Below are 16,703 nucleotides of genomic sequence, written 5' to 3' on the forward strand. Positions count from 1 at the left end.
CTGTATATGAAAAGCAAAAAGACTTCCATAGAATGTTATAGAATTTATTATATTAAAATTATGTTTTATCAATGTTAAACTTGCTTTTTCTAAAGTTCTTTTATAACCAGTCACACATCCTACACAATCATTTGGCAACATCACGGACATTGGGTGAATCCCAGTCTGCTTAGAAAAGTTTACTAGTAGTCAGAGCACTTCCCCAGACCACCTAAGATGTATGCTTCTTTCACTGTGGACATTTAAGAAGTTTGATAGAAAGGAACCTCTAAATAACAAGTCATTAGGGAGCATGGTGCAGCAAAAAGAACCCTGGACTAGAAGACACAATACTTGAATTTTAGTTCTTGGTAAGTTGCTTCATTTCTGAGAATGTTTCTTGCTCATTTTTTATAAGATCTCTGTGTAGGGGGAGTTGGATCAGACGATCTCTAAAGTCTTTTTCATTTCTGAGATTCTATGATTTTGCATACTGGGACACACCTGAAGAGAAACTTGTGAAAGGCTTATAGTTTAAAAAAATTATTATTATTGTTTAGAGCTGAAGCTTGGAGTTTAGCCCGTGAGCTTGGTAGTTTGATTCCGGATAGCCGTGAAATCTTCATCTAACAGAAACACGATTACAAACCTGCTCTATTCTAGGTAGTATGTAGCATCAGAGAAATAGTGAATGGCTTCAGTCTGACAAGCAGAAAAGTTCCACGTACACAGCTTTATCTCTTTAAATAAGAGGAACAGTTTTAAATGTTTCTGCAATCCAGTTTACACTGTCTAATAGAAATTAGATGCTTCAGTGTTACTTTTGTTCATAATTAGGCAGTAAAGAGTTTAGTTAAAATTTTAAGACTTCAAGATTCTAAAATGGGTAAGTTATGAAGAAGGCAATAAATAACCACACAGAATTCCATTCTGTGAAGCTTCTCCTTCTCTCCTGAGTTGGTTCCCTAATCTGACCATTAAATGGGGTTTTTGCCAGTTACTAATTAAACTGATGTTTTAATATTGAGAACTTCTCTTGAATCATTTTGTAATGTTTTGTGTGAATTTTTTCGAATTACTAGCAATCTGGATTTAGAAACTATAAGAGACACAAGGGATATATAAAATTATATACTACTGAAGTATCTATATTTAGATTATTAACTCCAAATTTATAAGCATTTTGTTACATACCCCCCCCCAAAAAAAAGCATATTTATCAGTGCTCTAAAACCAAAGTCTGGGAAAAAAGTAGAATGGTACAGTAGAAAAAACACTGGCTCTGGAGCCAGAGAACTTGGGTCAAATCCTATTTCTGAAGCTTCCCACCTGTCTGACTTTAGGCAAGTCACTTCACTTTTCCGGGCTTTGGTTTCTTTTTCTTTTCTTTCAAGGCAATTGGGGTTAAGTGACTTGCCCAGGGTCACACTGCTAATAAATGTCAAGTGTTTGGTCTGAGGTCACATTTGAACTCAGGTCCTCCTGACTTCAGGGCCAGTGCTCCATCCACTGTGCCACCTAGCTGCCCCTGGGCTTTGGTTTGTTTAGACTGTGGGACTAAGGTTTCTTTCCTCTTTGGATTTACAATCTGGGAGATACTTCCAATGACTGATTATAGAGAATATTCTTAAGGCAATAAAAATGCTTCATTTAAAAAAAATAATTGACTTTTGCGCAATAAAACTTTGTAAATCTTAATTAATGAGGGTAGAATGATACCTAGGATAAAAGCCACTGGACTTGATTAAGAGGTCATCCTCTTCTCATCCCTATCTAGAAATATTTATCATTTCTACTGTGGGCAGCTGGGTAGATTAGTGGAAAAAGTGCTAGACCTACAGTCAGGAACACCTGAGATCAAATTCCTCTTTGGGCCTCAGTTTCCTCATCTGTAAAATGAAAGGGATGGACTTGATGACTATTAAGGTCCCTCTCTCTTTTATAACCACACTCTTAGAAAAAGTTTTCTTCTCTCTTTGGTGCCATTTCCTCAACTTTTCAGTACTTTGCAATGTAGTTTCTGACTTTAATGGAATGAGGTTGCTCTCAAGTTGCCAATGATTTCTTAATGGCTGGATCTGGTAGCTGTTTCTCATTCTTTATCCTTCTTGAGCTATCTGCAACATTTCACACTGGTGACCGCCCTCTCATCTCTGGTTTTTTAATGACACTACTTTCTCTTGGTTTTCGCCTGCTTGACAGTCTTCTATGCTGGATAATGTTTCAAATCCTGCCCCCTTACTGTGGGTGCACCCCAAGGCTCTGTCCTGGTTCGTCTTTTTATACTCTTTCAGTGACCTCATCAGTTCTTATGAGTTTAATTAGCATCTCTGTGCAGATGACTTCCAGATCTAAACATCTAGTCTGGTTATATATCCTGGATTATAGAAGTTGAAAGAGCACTGGCTCTAGAATCAGAAGATGTGGGTTCAAAACCTACCTTTTACACTTAGTACTTGTATGGCCCTTGGCAAGTCACTTGATTTCCTTGGGCCTCAGTTTTCTCATCTGTAAAATCAGGGGATTGGTCCTGTCCAACTCCAGATAAATGATCCTATGATCCCACATCACCAGTGTGGTGGAAATGTCCAGCTGGATGGGTGTTCTATAAGCACCTCAAACTTAACATGTCCAAAACACAGCTTATTATCTTTCTCCATAAGCATTCCTCTCTTAACTTCACTGTTTTTATTGAAGGCATCAACATCCTTCCAGTCACACACTTGAGTCATCCTCAGCTCCTCATTCTCCCTTACCCCAAATATCCATCAGTTGCCAAGTTTCCTCTATTCTACCTTCATGACAACTCTTGAATTAATTGCCTCTCTATTACTATGGCCACCATTACAATTCAGGTTTCAGGCACCTCTTGATAAGAGTATTACAAGAGTCTCCTACGTGGCCTTTCTGCCTCAAGCCTCTCCCTTCTCCAGCCATCCTCTTCAAAGGGGCCAAAGTGACTTTCCTAAAGCTCAAGTCTGGCCAAGTCACTCCGATTCTCAAATTCCAGTGTCTATTTCTAGAGGCAAAAGCGACAAACTCCTTTGGCTTTTCAAGCCCTTCACAACTTGGCTCTAACCTGCCTTTGCAGCTTTATACATTACTCCCCCTTTACACTCTCCATGATCCAACCAAATGGGCTTTCTTGCAGTTTTTCACACAATACTCCATCTCCTGTCTGCATGCCTTTGAACAAGCCGTCCACATTTGTAATGAACTCCTCCTAGACTTTACCTTCTAGAATTTCTAGTATCCTTCAAAACTCAGCTCACCTTCCAAAGAAGTGTGACAAAATATGAAAGGCAAAGACAAATAAGGACAAAAAAAAAACCAAAAGAAGAAATTTTTTTAAAAATCCTTGTTTTGAAGAAAATCAAGAAACCTGTAAAAATGCAGCTTATTTGTTATTTTTAAAGCATCTTAGCATAATAAAAATGAAATCTATCTAGGAGATAATATTTTTGTTAGGAGATTAAGAATTCAGATGATTCATTCATTTACTCAGTGGCATAACTACAATGATCAATTCCAGACCAAAAGTCAAGCCATCACATTAATAAAAGTTATATCCAATGCCTAGCTTACTTTAATAACTTCAATATACTTGCTATTTTTGTATCTTAAAAACAACTAGGAAGAGAACTCTAAGGAATGGTAGTTACTATCTGAACCTCTAAAGTAGTATCAGCATGAGCCATGTATCACTGAGAAAATCATATTTTTAAAAATCCCAATGTATAACAAGTAAACTAGGCTGTGATTATCCTATCTTCAGATTTCTCTAGTACCCACTCAGAATAAATGATTTAATTAATAGATAACCTTTCAGGACACATTGCAAATTGACTACAATTGTAAGTCAACACATAATTATCCATAGTTTTTCTATACAGAAAGCATCATGTTACTATAGAGATAAAATAATCTTGTATAATGCAAAAATGACCTTAAAAACATAGGTAATTAAACACCATGTAATGATAGTTTTCTACTGCTTCACACTTCTACTGCAGTGTTTATACCAGTCACAAGGCTGGCAATGATTTTACATACGAAGTTTGAAAAACATAGTGTTTTAAACACATGACAACATTAAAACTCAATTTTCTTAAGACCCTTGTTATTACAGCTAGAATAGATCTGTTTTCCGGAGATTACTTTCCTAGACCACATCAGAAGATTGAAATCCAGTAAGATCAACTGAACAAGCACTTTTATGTTGGATGCCTTTCCTGATAGGCCCAGGAAAATCACTGTAGTTATAATTACACTTTGGACTAACTTGTGTTATTTCATTCTGGTTAAGAAATTTAAATTTTTACAATTAAAAAAGGTGTTTCTGTTAGTTTTTTAAAAAACAAACGGCATCAGACTCAGCCCTAAGAGTGACTTATAAATCCAGTGCCTTATAATCATTTATTAGCTAAAGATCTCTCTCTCTTTCTCTCCTCCCTACCCCCTTTAAAGAAAATCACTAACATTTAGAAAATGCTATTGTAAAAAAGATCAATTATTTTACTGATGGCAGATTCAAAGCTCAAGTCCCATCTTCTGCAAGAAGGCTTTTTCTAGTCCTCCTGAATCTTAGTGCCTTCCCTCTGAAAGTTTCCCCAATTTATCCTGTAGAGTATATATCTTGTTTGTACTTAGTTATTTGCACCATTAGACTGGGGTTCCTTGAGAGCAGGGGCCTTTTCTGTTTACTTTTCTTTGTATCCCCAGAACTTAGCACAGTGCCTGCCTGGTATAGAGTAGGCACTATAATGTTTGTTGGCCCAATTTGACCTAGAGATTTCTTTACTATTGTAAAGTATCAAATGACAGCTTTTATAAAGCTCTCCCTAAATAACTCATCGGGTAGAACTAGCTACACATAGCTACACCAAAATCATCTTCTGAAATACATAAGAGTTTCACTTGGGGTGAAGCGCCAGCTCAATTCAATTTATTTTCCTCTAGAATTAAAAATGAGCGCACACACGAAATAGTTTTCAAGCAAAATATGTAATTACTTACATCTATCTGCTTAAAAAATTAATCTTTTTTATTTAACATAAATTTAGGAATTCAACATAAATTAAAATGCACAAGATAAGCTTCTGAAGGCTCTCTTAAAAAAACTGAAATTAATTTGCTTTCAAGGAAGCATCTTTGGGGAGTCTTGGCTGATAATTCAAGTGGGGTTTGAATTAATGTTCACTTCTTGGGAAAAGAACTGTTATAAGTAGAACTTTTTACAGCTCCAAGTAAGAACTACTTCAAATATAAACTATTTTCTGAAGACAAAATAGCCATCAAGGTCATGAAAACAATTCATAAAAAACGCTCACGGTTGGTCTGCTTTAAAGAACCTAAAAACAAACCTCAGGACGGGACCCTATTTGCAAACACTACAGTTTTTAAACGTGAGATATGCCTAAGCATCTTCTCCTGCTGACAGAAGGGTCAGAAGATGCTGTCAGGAAATGATGGGAGGCAGGTAAGGCATCAGCACTGGAGCAATGGCCCAAACACTTGTTCATGAGGTGAAAGCATAAACTGGGAAGGGGGGGGAAAGAAAAAGCAAAAGCAGAAGCCTGGATATGCTGCTAAAAAAAAAAAAGTCATCTACACACTGTCATGTGTGTTTCCTGAGACGGAAGGGAAACCACAAAAAAAAGGTAAATAAGTTAGATGCTGGAGGGAGTCTTTGGAAGGAGTTGTGGGGGGCGGGGTGCTCGGGTCGAGGGGTGCAGAACTCAGCAGCAGCATCCAGGCGAGCACGGATACCCCAAAGTGGGGCTCCACGGTGCTCCCACCTCTCCCCGCATCCTCCCAGCGCCCCCCCACCCCGGCCCTCTGCGGGGCGCTCCCCGCCCCCATCTGCCCGCAGGACTCTCACCTTTGCCGCTGGACCTCCAAGGTGAAGCCGCTGCTGGTCTGCGTGGGGCTGAGGAGCCCCTGCGGGGTTGGGGGGGCGCCCTTGCCCCCCAGCACCGACATACCCGCGGCGGCTGCGGCCCCGGCGGCGGCGGAGGGGGGCGCGGTGAGCGGGCCGGGCGAGCCCAGCTGACCCCCAAGCAGCAGCAGCTGGGGCAGAAAGACGCCGCTTCGGGGGCCCGGGGGCTCGGCTTCGCCGCGGGCCGGCGGCAGGGGACTGTCCTTGGGCAGCTGCAAGAGCAGGGCCGGGGCTGGGGGAGGCCCGTTGGGGGCCCCGGGACGGGACGGCCCGACGGCAGAGGGAGGCAGCGGGTGCCCGGCGGGGGACTCCCCGGCCGCCGCCGCCGCCTGCCCGGACGCGCTCTCATCCTGAGTCTGAGGCGGGGGCTTCTCGCCGCCAGGGAAGAGGCTGGGGGGCCGGCCATCCAACGAGATGTTGTTGAGGAAAAAGAGGGCGGCCTGTCGGCGGCGGGAGTCGCCCCGCTTCCTCAGCTGCGGAGGATGGCGGGGCGCTGGGTGCTCCCGGGGGGTTGGCGAGGTCGGTGGAAGCTTGGAGGACGAGCCGGTGCCGGTGGCGGCGGAGGCAGAGGCGGCTGAAGAAGAGCCGCCCGCTGCGGCCGCAGCCATTCTCTAAATGAGCCGCAGCGGCCCCAGCCGGCCAGAGTGGCCCTGTCGGGAACGCGCACGCCCATCGCCCATTGGCCACGGCGCGTGGGCATGCAAATAAGAGGATCCTTTGAGGAATTCTATTGGGTATCCTGCTCGGGGGGGCGGGCCAAGCCTTTCTCCAGGGAATGCTCCCCTGGGTCCTAGAGGCTATTGAGATTAGGTCTTGAGGGAGCGCCTGGGCTGCTCGCCCGTCCCCCCTTCCCCCCCTCCCCCCGCGGGGACAGATGAGCAGCCAAGTGGCTGGGCGGGTTGGGAGGGCGCCAAGACGCCCTGTGCCTCCCGCGTAGTGGGTTTGAATCCAGGCCTGGGGAGGGGTGCGGGTACTGGAGTCGTAGCTAATGCCCAGCTCTTGGGAGAAATGGGAGCTTTCGCTCACTTGCTAGGCTGCAGGTGGGATAGCCCTTTGTTGTTGAAGGCTGGGGAAGGAGCGGGTTTGATCTCCCGCTTCCTTTCTTTGCTTCTCCCGCACTGGGCTCTGCTGGTCTGAAGCTGGAGCTGACCTTGTGAAGGGGAAGGAACCTCGCACTTCCTCATTTGTTTACAGAAGACAAAGGAACTACTACACATTCTTGATAATGCCATCTTTATTAATATCGTTATAATAAATTATTCACTAGTGGTAATGATGACATTGAGCTTTATCACTGATCTCCATGTAAGAGTTTTCATTTATAGAATGCTAGAGATCACCTTGCTTCAATCCCTTCATCTTAAGGGTAGAGGTGGACACTGAGTTCCAAACATAAGTGACTTGACCAAAGTCACACCAAGAGGACAGCTAAGTGGCTCAGTGGATAGAGCTCTGATTCAGGAAGACCCGAGTTCAAATTCGAAAGCCTTGTTGTGAGGATCAAATGAGATAATATTTATAAAGTGCCTGGCATGTAGTAAGTGCTTTATGAAAACTTACAAATACATACACATATGTGAAATGCACACATACTTGGAAGCTAAGTGTTACAACTGCACTAGAGCTTAGAGAGGTACTGCCTAGAGACACTGCTGCCACTCAACACAGCCTTCCAGTGAGGTCCCCCAGTATTACACCATATATATGCATGCATATGTATGTGTATACATACATACACATACATATGCATGCACATATATACATATACATATATGTATATGTGAAGAATATGAATAAGAAAGCACAGAGATGTTCACTCAAGATATTTGATATCTTGGAATATATTTTATGTGTATGTATAAACTGGCTCTATGAAGGGGAAGGGAGTATACACACACACTGGCTGTATGAAAAGGAAGAGAATACACACATATTCAATATAATTTTAAATGTATATGTATATACATTTATATATACATATAAAAATACATTTAAATTATATAATTATATTTCCCCTTCATACAGCTCGTTTAGAGGTAGAACTGGGACCAGAACCCATACCTTAGAGTCCATTACACCCCATTACTTTCTTTCCTGGTAAGGTGGATTGCTTTGGGCTCTTATCCCCACTGGTTTTACTTATGGAAGCAGTAGAGAGACCTCACCATGTGGCTATGTTGAGTGGCCAGCAGTGTATCTAGAAGTATTTCTACGTTCCAGTGCAATTATTATTATATAACATTCAGTTTCCAAATTCTTAAATGGCTTGTTTCCAGCAGGTAAAGGGACCCTTCATGCAGTTGTCCTAATTTTCCTGTTCTTCTCCAATCTCCTGCCTGTGTGGTCCAGCAGACTTCAAGGTCCAGATCTCAGACTATCTAGAGACAAACAGGATTGGGCTCACCTGAGGGGATACGGAAAGTGACTGTTTTAATATATTCCATGAACAATTGACTGTGGTTTTGGAACCGAAGGGTACAAGTGCTGGAAGGGACCTTAAAGCCCTCTAACTTTACAGATGAGGGTATGTGACTTGCCTAAATTCATGCATTATTTATAACAAAGTTGGGGCTGGGCCCAGGTCTCCATTACTCTTTCTGCCTCACTATCCCTACCTCAGGTATTCTCTTGCTCTGCATCTTTTTTCTGTTCTCTGAGTTCTTGATTCTCCCATTTATCTGTATTCTGGCCGGAGGTGTTGGCACAGATAATTCCAAAGAGTGAGAAATTAAAAACTCGTTTGTAATTAGATTTGGAATGTAATTTTCCATAGTGTACTAATGTGTAATTATGTGCCAATCAGAAACACTAATGGTTTGTGGAGAGGATGGAAAGGGATTTGATTGGGGTTTAGGCCTGAGACAAGCTGCTAATGGATAATTGAAAGTTGACTGCATTTCTTTTTTTTTTTTTTGGTTAGAAAGAATAATACCAGGGTTACAATTTGGTATCTCATAACTCTCCCTCATGCCCTGCCAGGTTGAAATGTAGATCCACATTGCTTGTGAATGATCAGAATTGTCCTTGTATAGCATGAATGTGTGAAGGGACAAGATGCTCCCTACTTTTCCTTATTCCTTCTTGACCTTCCCCCTCCTCCAATTAATTTAGACAAAGAGTAGGCAGGGCCTTGGGTTCATAATAACTATTTGCACACAGGCATGGGCTGTCAATACAGTATATATACTGTATATATACGTATATAGGCACACACATAATATGTGCCCAACTTTCAGTCAATCCATCTACAAATATTTATTAATAATAATATCTAGCATTTGTATAGTGTTGTAACATTTGCAAAATGCTTTACAAATATCTCATTTTATTCTCACAACACCCCTGGGAGATAAGTGCTATTATTATCCCTTTTATAGGAAAACTGAGGCAGACAGAGGTTTAAATGACACAGCTAGTAAATGTCTGGGGCTAAATTTGAACTCAGGTCTTCTTGACTCTAACTCCAGTAACCTATTCATTTCATCACCTGGGGGCCTCACTAATTAAGCACCTGATATATACCAGGTGCTGGGAATATAAGGACAAAAGTGAAACAATCCTCATCCTTGAGAACCATACAATCTGTCCAGCAAAGATAACATGTACATGTATAGTAATATACAAAATGCATTAGGAATAGATATAAGGTAATTTGAGGGGAAGAAGGAGACAAGCAGCAGAGTACTTCATGGAGAAGGCAACACTCAAGCAGTGAGTTCAAGGAAATCAGCAAGGGGTTCTAAAAAGCAGAGATAGATGAAGAGAGAGTGAATTCCAGGCATGGCGGGCAACGGATTCAAAGGCCCAGAGGCAGGAATCAGATTGTTTCATATGAAAAGCAGTAAGACAGCCAGTTTGGTTGGACTGTGGTTTATGTGAAAGAGAGAAATGTGCAACAAGACTAGAAAGGTAGATTGGGACCAGATTGTGATGGGCTTTAAATGTCAAATGGAAGAGTTCGTATTTGCTCCTAGATTGAATAAGGAACTGCCAGAGTTTTTTGAGTAGGCAGGGAAATCACACATTTGGATCTGGAAGGGACCTTAGAGGCCAGTGACATTGTAAGACCTACACTTTAGGAAATCACTTTAGCAGTTGTAGGGAGAGACTTGAGGCAAGAAGATGTTTAAGGGGGCTATTGTTTAAGAAAACCTGATATGGGAAAAGTCATCTTTACATGGTCCCTTAGTCAGGTGACCTAGGTTCTAATTCATATTTTCTTAAGCTATTTTTTGTATTACAAATTCAGTTATAGAATCAGAATGATGTTTTAAAATTCACAAAATATAATGCATAGGATCATAAAGAAAACCAATTATGTTGAAATATAGTTATCAAAATAGATTTTAAAAATTCGTTCATAGACCCCAAGTTAAAAATCTTCATTCTAGTTCTTCTTCCATACCCCCAAGAACTTGCTATGTGACATTGAGCAAATCTTTTTTAAAGGGCCTTGGTTTCATCAAGTATGAAATGAGGGGTTGGGGCCAGATGATCTCTGACTGGTGTATTGTGTTCTCCTTCATCTGTTTTGTTTAGCCCCAATTATAGACCTTTGGAGGGAAGTAATTTCTCTCCAATTATCCCTGCCTCCTCCTCCAATTCTGACATTCTCTGAGTGTTGTCAAGCACTGGATTTTCAAGAGATGTGTGACTGAGCTCAATCACAGAGGATCAGATATGTTACTGTAGATTGAGTCCTAGACACATGCCAACATCATGCAGATCCCGCTTTTTTCAGCTCCTCAGGTCACTTGAGTCTGTGCCAGGGATTCTTAGACCATTTTTGTGTCATAGACCCCTCTGCCAATCTGGTGAAGCCTATGGACCCCTTCTCAAAATAATATTTTTGAATGGATAAAATAAAATACATTGGATTACCAAGAAAGTCAATTATATGAAATAATGATAAAATATTTTTTTCTCATGCAAGTTTATAGACATACTGAAATCTATCCAACTCTCAGGGTTTATTTAAGGCCAAATAAGCTAATATCTGTAAAGTGCTTACCACTGTGCCTCACCTATAGTAGGAGTATAATAAATAAATGTCCTTTGGAGTTAAGAACTCCTGGTCTTGGAGAGAACTTTTCCTATCTACATGGTAAATGCAACCTCATAGTGGCTGTGTTAGACTCTGAGAATGTTAGATTCTGAGATATGATATACTCTGTCTAGAATCAGGACCTCTGGACCTTTGCCTGGAATATAGACCTCAATTATAGGACTTCCCACCCCCAGAAACTCAAGGAACCCAAACAAATCAAGAGGAGATCTCAACAACTATCAGCAAGATAGCCTTCAGCTAGAGCTACACAGACCAAGCAGAGAGGAACCTGGCACACCTGACCAGTTAAACTGAGATATTGCACCACTCTGCAGAACCTGACCTGGCTCATTCATTCCCATACTCTCCAGACACTACACCATGAATGTTACCAAAGGTTAGCCAGTCTGACATCTTGCTATAGTAACACCAGTCTTTTCCACTGATCCCACCTAATTGATCTCTCCTTTCTAACCCAGAAACATGGAACTGCTAGAATGGATCTCTAGTACATTGCTTCACCTGTATTCCTCCATTCCAGTACCTATTGCTAATACCATGGATCTAAGAAATATATCAGGCATAATCAAAAGCTTCCCTTAGTGCACAAAGAATTTTACTCTTTGGTTGGCAGCATGGATTAGAGTTGGAGCCTGCAGTACTGCTGGTTGGCATAATGGCCTTCGGCCTTTGGCAAAGTCAGAAGAAATGCTGTTCTTGAGCTTGATGAGGGCATTTGTCCTTCTGCTCTGAGTGGTTTTGGCTCCGGTCCCTGGAGCGTGGAGGGCACTTGTACAGGGTTTTGTTTAAAAACTGGCTTCTGCAGTGAATGCGTTTGATCTGGGGCCAAGCAAACCGAATGCTTGCTCTGACCCTGAAGGAGGAAGAGAAAGCCCCAGCCAGCCTGAACAGCATCTCTTTTCTCTCTTGTATCCATGCTGGGCTGTTCTCGGCACAGAATCCTCCAACACAGCTCCTTGGTGGCTGGAAGGGTTTTGTGCTTCAGGCTGGTGTTCCTTACTCTTTCTTCATTTTGAATATTTGTGTAGCATTATTCTGAACTCATTCTTCCAGAGCAAGGCCAGCTTCATCTCCCCTTAGGAAAGTTGGGGTGTCCTTGAGGCATTGGGGGAGTCTTTCTCTAATGCCATCAGCCCAGACCTCCATTCCCATATACTCTCCCCCACTATTAATCATCAGTAATTAGCTCCTGGTTTCGTTTAACCAATTAATATCAGTTAGCTTTTACAAAGGGATGTTTACTGAAAAGATATAGGAAGAGCCAAATGTACAAACATGTTCTTATCAACACATGTGGGTATTGTCTCCCCTGTAATACCTTGGGCCTCAGGGAGAAAGGACTCAGACAATGCAGTTTCTGCATAGCATTTGCTACCAAGTTCCTTTACAAATGTGGCATAGCTTGTGGTTAGAGGAGGTTGAATCTCTGCTATTGCCTAACAGAACCAGGGCAAGTGCTTTGGATTTCGATCCTCACCATCTTGTTTCTGGCAAATTCTGGCATGGATTCCAGCTCCTTGACTTTGGGTGGCTTGTTCTGCTGACCATTGAACGTCCCAAGGTCATAGCTATCTCCAATTTCCTTGGGGTGGGGATATATCTAACAGACACAGAAACCATAGTAGGGCCATATGGCCTAGGTAGGAAGATAAAAGCCTGAAGACTTTCCCCACCAAAGGCTTGCTTAGTTTCCTCATTCCAGCACAGGCAGGTAGGAATAAGGATCCCCTTGTTTTGAATTTATCTCAGTTCTGGCTGTAAAGCACATCAATGGTCCTCCTCCTCATCATATGGTTAGATGACCAGAACCAGTTACAGAAAGAATGTCTGGGCATGTTCCAAATTGGGGATTAGGACACTTACACTTCATATCATCTTTCTGGAAGCAGCCCCCCCCATCCAAGCCTCTTCACATGGGGATTGACCCCCATTACACCTATATTATTTGCTCCTTCTAGGATTATCCTCTAGCTTTCTCTCTTTTCTTCTGAATCTAATACATCTCTAAAAGACCACTGAAGTGACACTGTGGTTTAAGGAAAGGTCATAGATGAGAAGTGCCTCTCCCCAGAGCCTCAAATAGCAATTTTTATGCTTGGAACAATTATCACAAAATAGATCCTGGGGCATACGACACAAAACTTGTCCTCAGATCAACCATGGGGCTAGTGGTTAGGGCATGACTCCATAAAGAGGAGTCAGAGATCCCGGGATATCAGCTCCTATTGGGGGGAGATCCTGAGATGCCTTGAGGCTGCTACAGGGTAGGCCACTGACCAGGGACGAATTCACCTGTTATTTGGTGGTAGTGAAGAAATGTTTTATCTGGTAACTTCCTAATTTAACTAATTATTCTTTTTTAAAAGAAATTTTTACTGCCATCTTTTGCTATTACATGGTCTCAATTTCCCCCATATCTCCTTCCTTTCCACCTCTTACAGAGACATTATACGTAACAAAGATTTTAAGAAGAAAAATGAAAAAGAGGAAGAGAAAAAAACAGCAAAAAGCAATCAAAATATTTTAAAAATCTGACATGTAAAGTTTTTCTTATGTAGGTTGTATAAGTCTACATAAATATTATCTACAATTAGATTTACCTAAATTTGGCTCACAGGGTGGTGTGAATAGACATATCTGGAATTTCACTCATCCTTCTTTACAGGAGACTTTTTATTTCTGCTTGGATGGGAACAAAGGATTGAGGCCATAAAGTGGACTGTTTTGCTCTCCTCAGAGAGTGGATATTGGAGTAGAATTATACCTGTCTCCTCCCCAAGTCCTCCATACGCATTGCTAATCTAGGGAAAATGCTTTCTTGATCACTATCTTTTAACCAAAGGAGTGCCCCAGGCTATATCCAAATGTTTGACTTGCTTCTCAGCAACAGCTAGTTATATAAAGACCATTGCGATGGTGAATAAAGACTAAACCCATTTTCCTAAGCAATTTTTCCAATAGCAAGCAGGAATCATAGAAGTTATACAGATTGGAATACCAAACACGCACAAAATGAATGAACTCTCCCTTTGGGAGCAAGATATCTCAGTTTAGCCAAGGAAAGGAATTTCCAAGCTTACCCAAACAGAAATTTCCCAAAGTCTCTCTATTAGGGAAAACTAGAAGTAGAATACAGGTAAGCATTGACTCCTCTACAATTATTCTTCTCACAGTTATCGCTATCCCCATGGTGGGGCACTCCCATGATCCGGTAAATACGCATAGAATTCTTTGGCCCTCCTTTCTAACCAGATTATTTCTAACCGGAATTATTATGGTATTAAAAGACAAAATATGTTGATATTATATAATATATCCATATATTTTATGCATTTCTGAGTTTGTAAACTTTTTCTGTGTCTGCGGCTTCTGCAAAACTCCCCCCAAATTCCCATTTAATTTCTTATGCTGGCCTGTGATATATTGAAACTGCAATGGGAAAAGTCATGATGTGGAAGGGATAACTGTACATGTAAGCTTCTTCCCAAAGTTTTTTCTCCTTCCAGGGGCCTTTCCCTGAAGAGAGCTTGGATCTGTGTGTGTCCTCTCTCAAAGCCAAAAGGCAGAGAAAGAACCTTCCTCTCCCAAGCTCCTGCCATATCTGCCTTTCACACAGGCACAGAACATTAAGTAATCATTTTATCCACCAGTGATTATGTAAATGCCCAGCCTTGAACCCCAGTTACAGACAATATACGCAATGTTCCATACCCATGGACTTCCCCCCCTAACTTCTGCAAGAAATTTGGAGGAGTGTCTTCCTATATCTCTTCTTTGTGGCAAAGATTGTTCTTTGTAATCTGGCAACATTCGTTTTCAACTGTTTTATGTTGTTATTTCCATTTCCATTTTAGCAAATTATTCTTGCTTATTAGTTTCTATGCTGTTGTGAGAATGAACATAACAGTCAATTTATATATGTAACAAAATGTGAAATTATAAAATCTTTAAAAATAATTATTATTTTATAATTATTTATATTGTTTGCATTCATTTATTTGGATTTATTTGTAATTAGAAATCTTATTAATAAGTATTTTTGTACCCTCTAAATTTTAGTGCTCTGGGAAAAGCCCTAGTTATGCAAGCCTAATTATGGCTCTGCCTTCCATCATACCAATGAAGAACACTATGCCTTTCAGGATACACTTGCCCCCTTCAGCCCTGTTCCTTACCCTCCTCTAAATCTTATTAGCACAGTGACAAATGTAAGGTAGAAAGCTGTGGATCTGAGAATCTCCATTTCTAGGGTGCTTGTTTTCTAGGGTGTTTCTGAAGTCTGGAGACTGACCTTAATAATAATAATGAAAACAGTGACAGCCGACATTTAGATAGTGCTTTAAGGTTTGCTAAGTGTTTTACATCCATTATTTCATTTGTTCTTGGTGTCAGAGTATATTATAAATTAATGAGGTGCACCGCTTTCTTGAGGAGGGTAGTAGTACCTTGTGCTGACAAATATTTACACTGCCATTTCTAAGGAAACCCATCTACTGATGGTTTGAGAGATGGTAGAGTTTGAACCTTAACTTTCTTTGGATAGAATGAAGATGTCTTAGGTTGGTTCATCCCAATGTAAGTGGGATAGGAAGTGTGGAGGTTTCATCGTGGAGCCAGAATGGATACATATTAGTTTCATCAACCTGCTTAGAGATTTTGAAATATTTGGTTCCTTGGGTCACTTTGTTCTAAGGGGTGCCTTTTCCTACCTGTGAAATGCAACCTAATATTTGCTATGTTAAAACTGAGAATGCCTAGTCGAAAATTAGACAGCTATGTACATAGATGGAAAAGATCAGCCTATAGTGATAACTTGTTACTATCTCACCTTTGGGCTATAAAGGACCATCAAGATGTTCTTTTGGTGCTGATAACTGGTGTAGTAGGTAACTGGCAGCTGGCTCCCAGGTGTTTATTACAGAATGTAGAGAGGAGTCTGAGTGTGACAGGATGTTGGTCTTTGTTTTGAGTAACTGTATGAAAGCCAAGGGAGTCTGAGTCAGTGGTGTGTCAGCAGGGTGTGAAGCAATGTGTCTTGTGACCAACTGAGGGTGTTATTTGGGTAAAGATTCTTAGGCAATTTGAGGGCATGGATGGATAGAAGGTTGTGGTTCCACACTTAGGTGAATCTCCATTTAGATAATTTGGGAGTAATTCAGAAGTAAGGCTGTGAAGATGTAAAAGGAGTGATGCTATGGAACGTGTTCTGGCTCCCTGTGGCTGGGCACAAACATTGGACTCTTGCTGAGGGGCAGGTGCTTCACCTTACTGAGATATTGACGAAGGTCTTGACTGGTCCTCATGTTTTCCTATGGCTTGGTATTGAGTCCTTGGGAATGGAATCTGGAGGAGGCACCTTCTTCCATAGTAAGCTGGAACAGCTATAATAAGGCTCTATGCCCTCTCTCTTAGATTAGAAATCAAACTGGCCTGGGTGAAAATTTCTGCCATGGGGAGCTCCAGCATATAGGACAGAAGTGGGGAACTCATTTTTCTACTGCTTTCCTCCAATGCATAGGGCAATTCAGATGGAGTTCTGGACAAAAATATCTTAGGTGGGTCCCTGGAATATGTAGGGCACCTAGAATTTCTCCAATGGATCCCTGAAAAAGCTATAGGGCATTTCAAATGATGGTCCAAACTCACTTCTTTTTAGATAGGTTAAAAAAAAAGAAATCAGACTTTGATAAACTCCAAAAATGTGTGGGTTGGCCCAAA

The 16,703-nt window shown here is 41.3% G+C and overlaps 1 protein-coding gene across 2 annotated transcripts in view; it reads right to left on the bottom strand.

Moving 5' to 3' along the window:
• The window catches only part of CABLES2 (Cdk5 and Abl enzyme substrate 2), a 35,722-nt gene extending 29,174 nt beyond the window's left edge, over positions 1-6,548 (bottom strand). Inside the window, exon 1 of one of the 2 annotated variants that reach the window (XM_020981537.2) lies at positions 5,861-6,547. In XM_020981537.2, coding sequence (XP_020837196.1) covers positions 5,861-6,525 — 665 coding nt within the window. In that variant the 5' untranslated portion in view covers positions 6,526-6,547. Of the gene's footprint in view, positions 1-5,860 lie in introns of both variants that reach the window. The other variant, XM_020981536.2, reaches the window with a different exon arrangement.
• Positions 6,549-16,703: the final 10,155 nt, after the last annotated feature.

Source organism: Phascolarctos cinereus, unplaced genomic scaffold (genome assembly GCF_003287225.1).
Source record: "Phascolarctos cinereus isolate Bilbo 61053 unplaced genomic scaffold, phaCin_HiC Scaffold_2;HRSCAF=192, whole genome shotgun sequence".
Lineage (NCBI taxonomy): Eukaryota > Metazoa > Chordata > Mammalia > Diprotodontia > Phascolarctidae > Phascolarctos > Phascolarctos cinereus.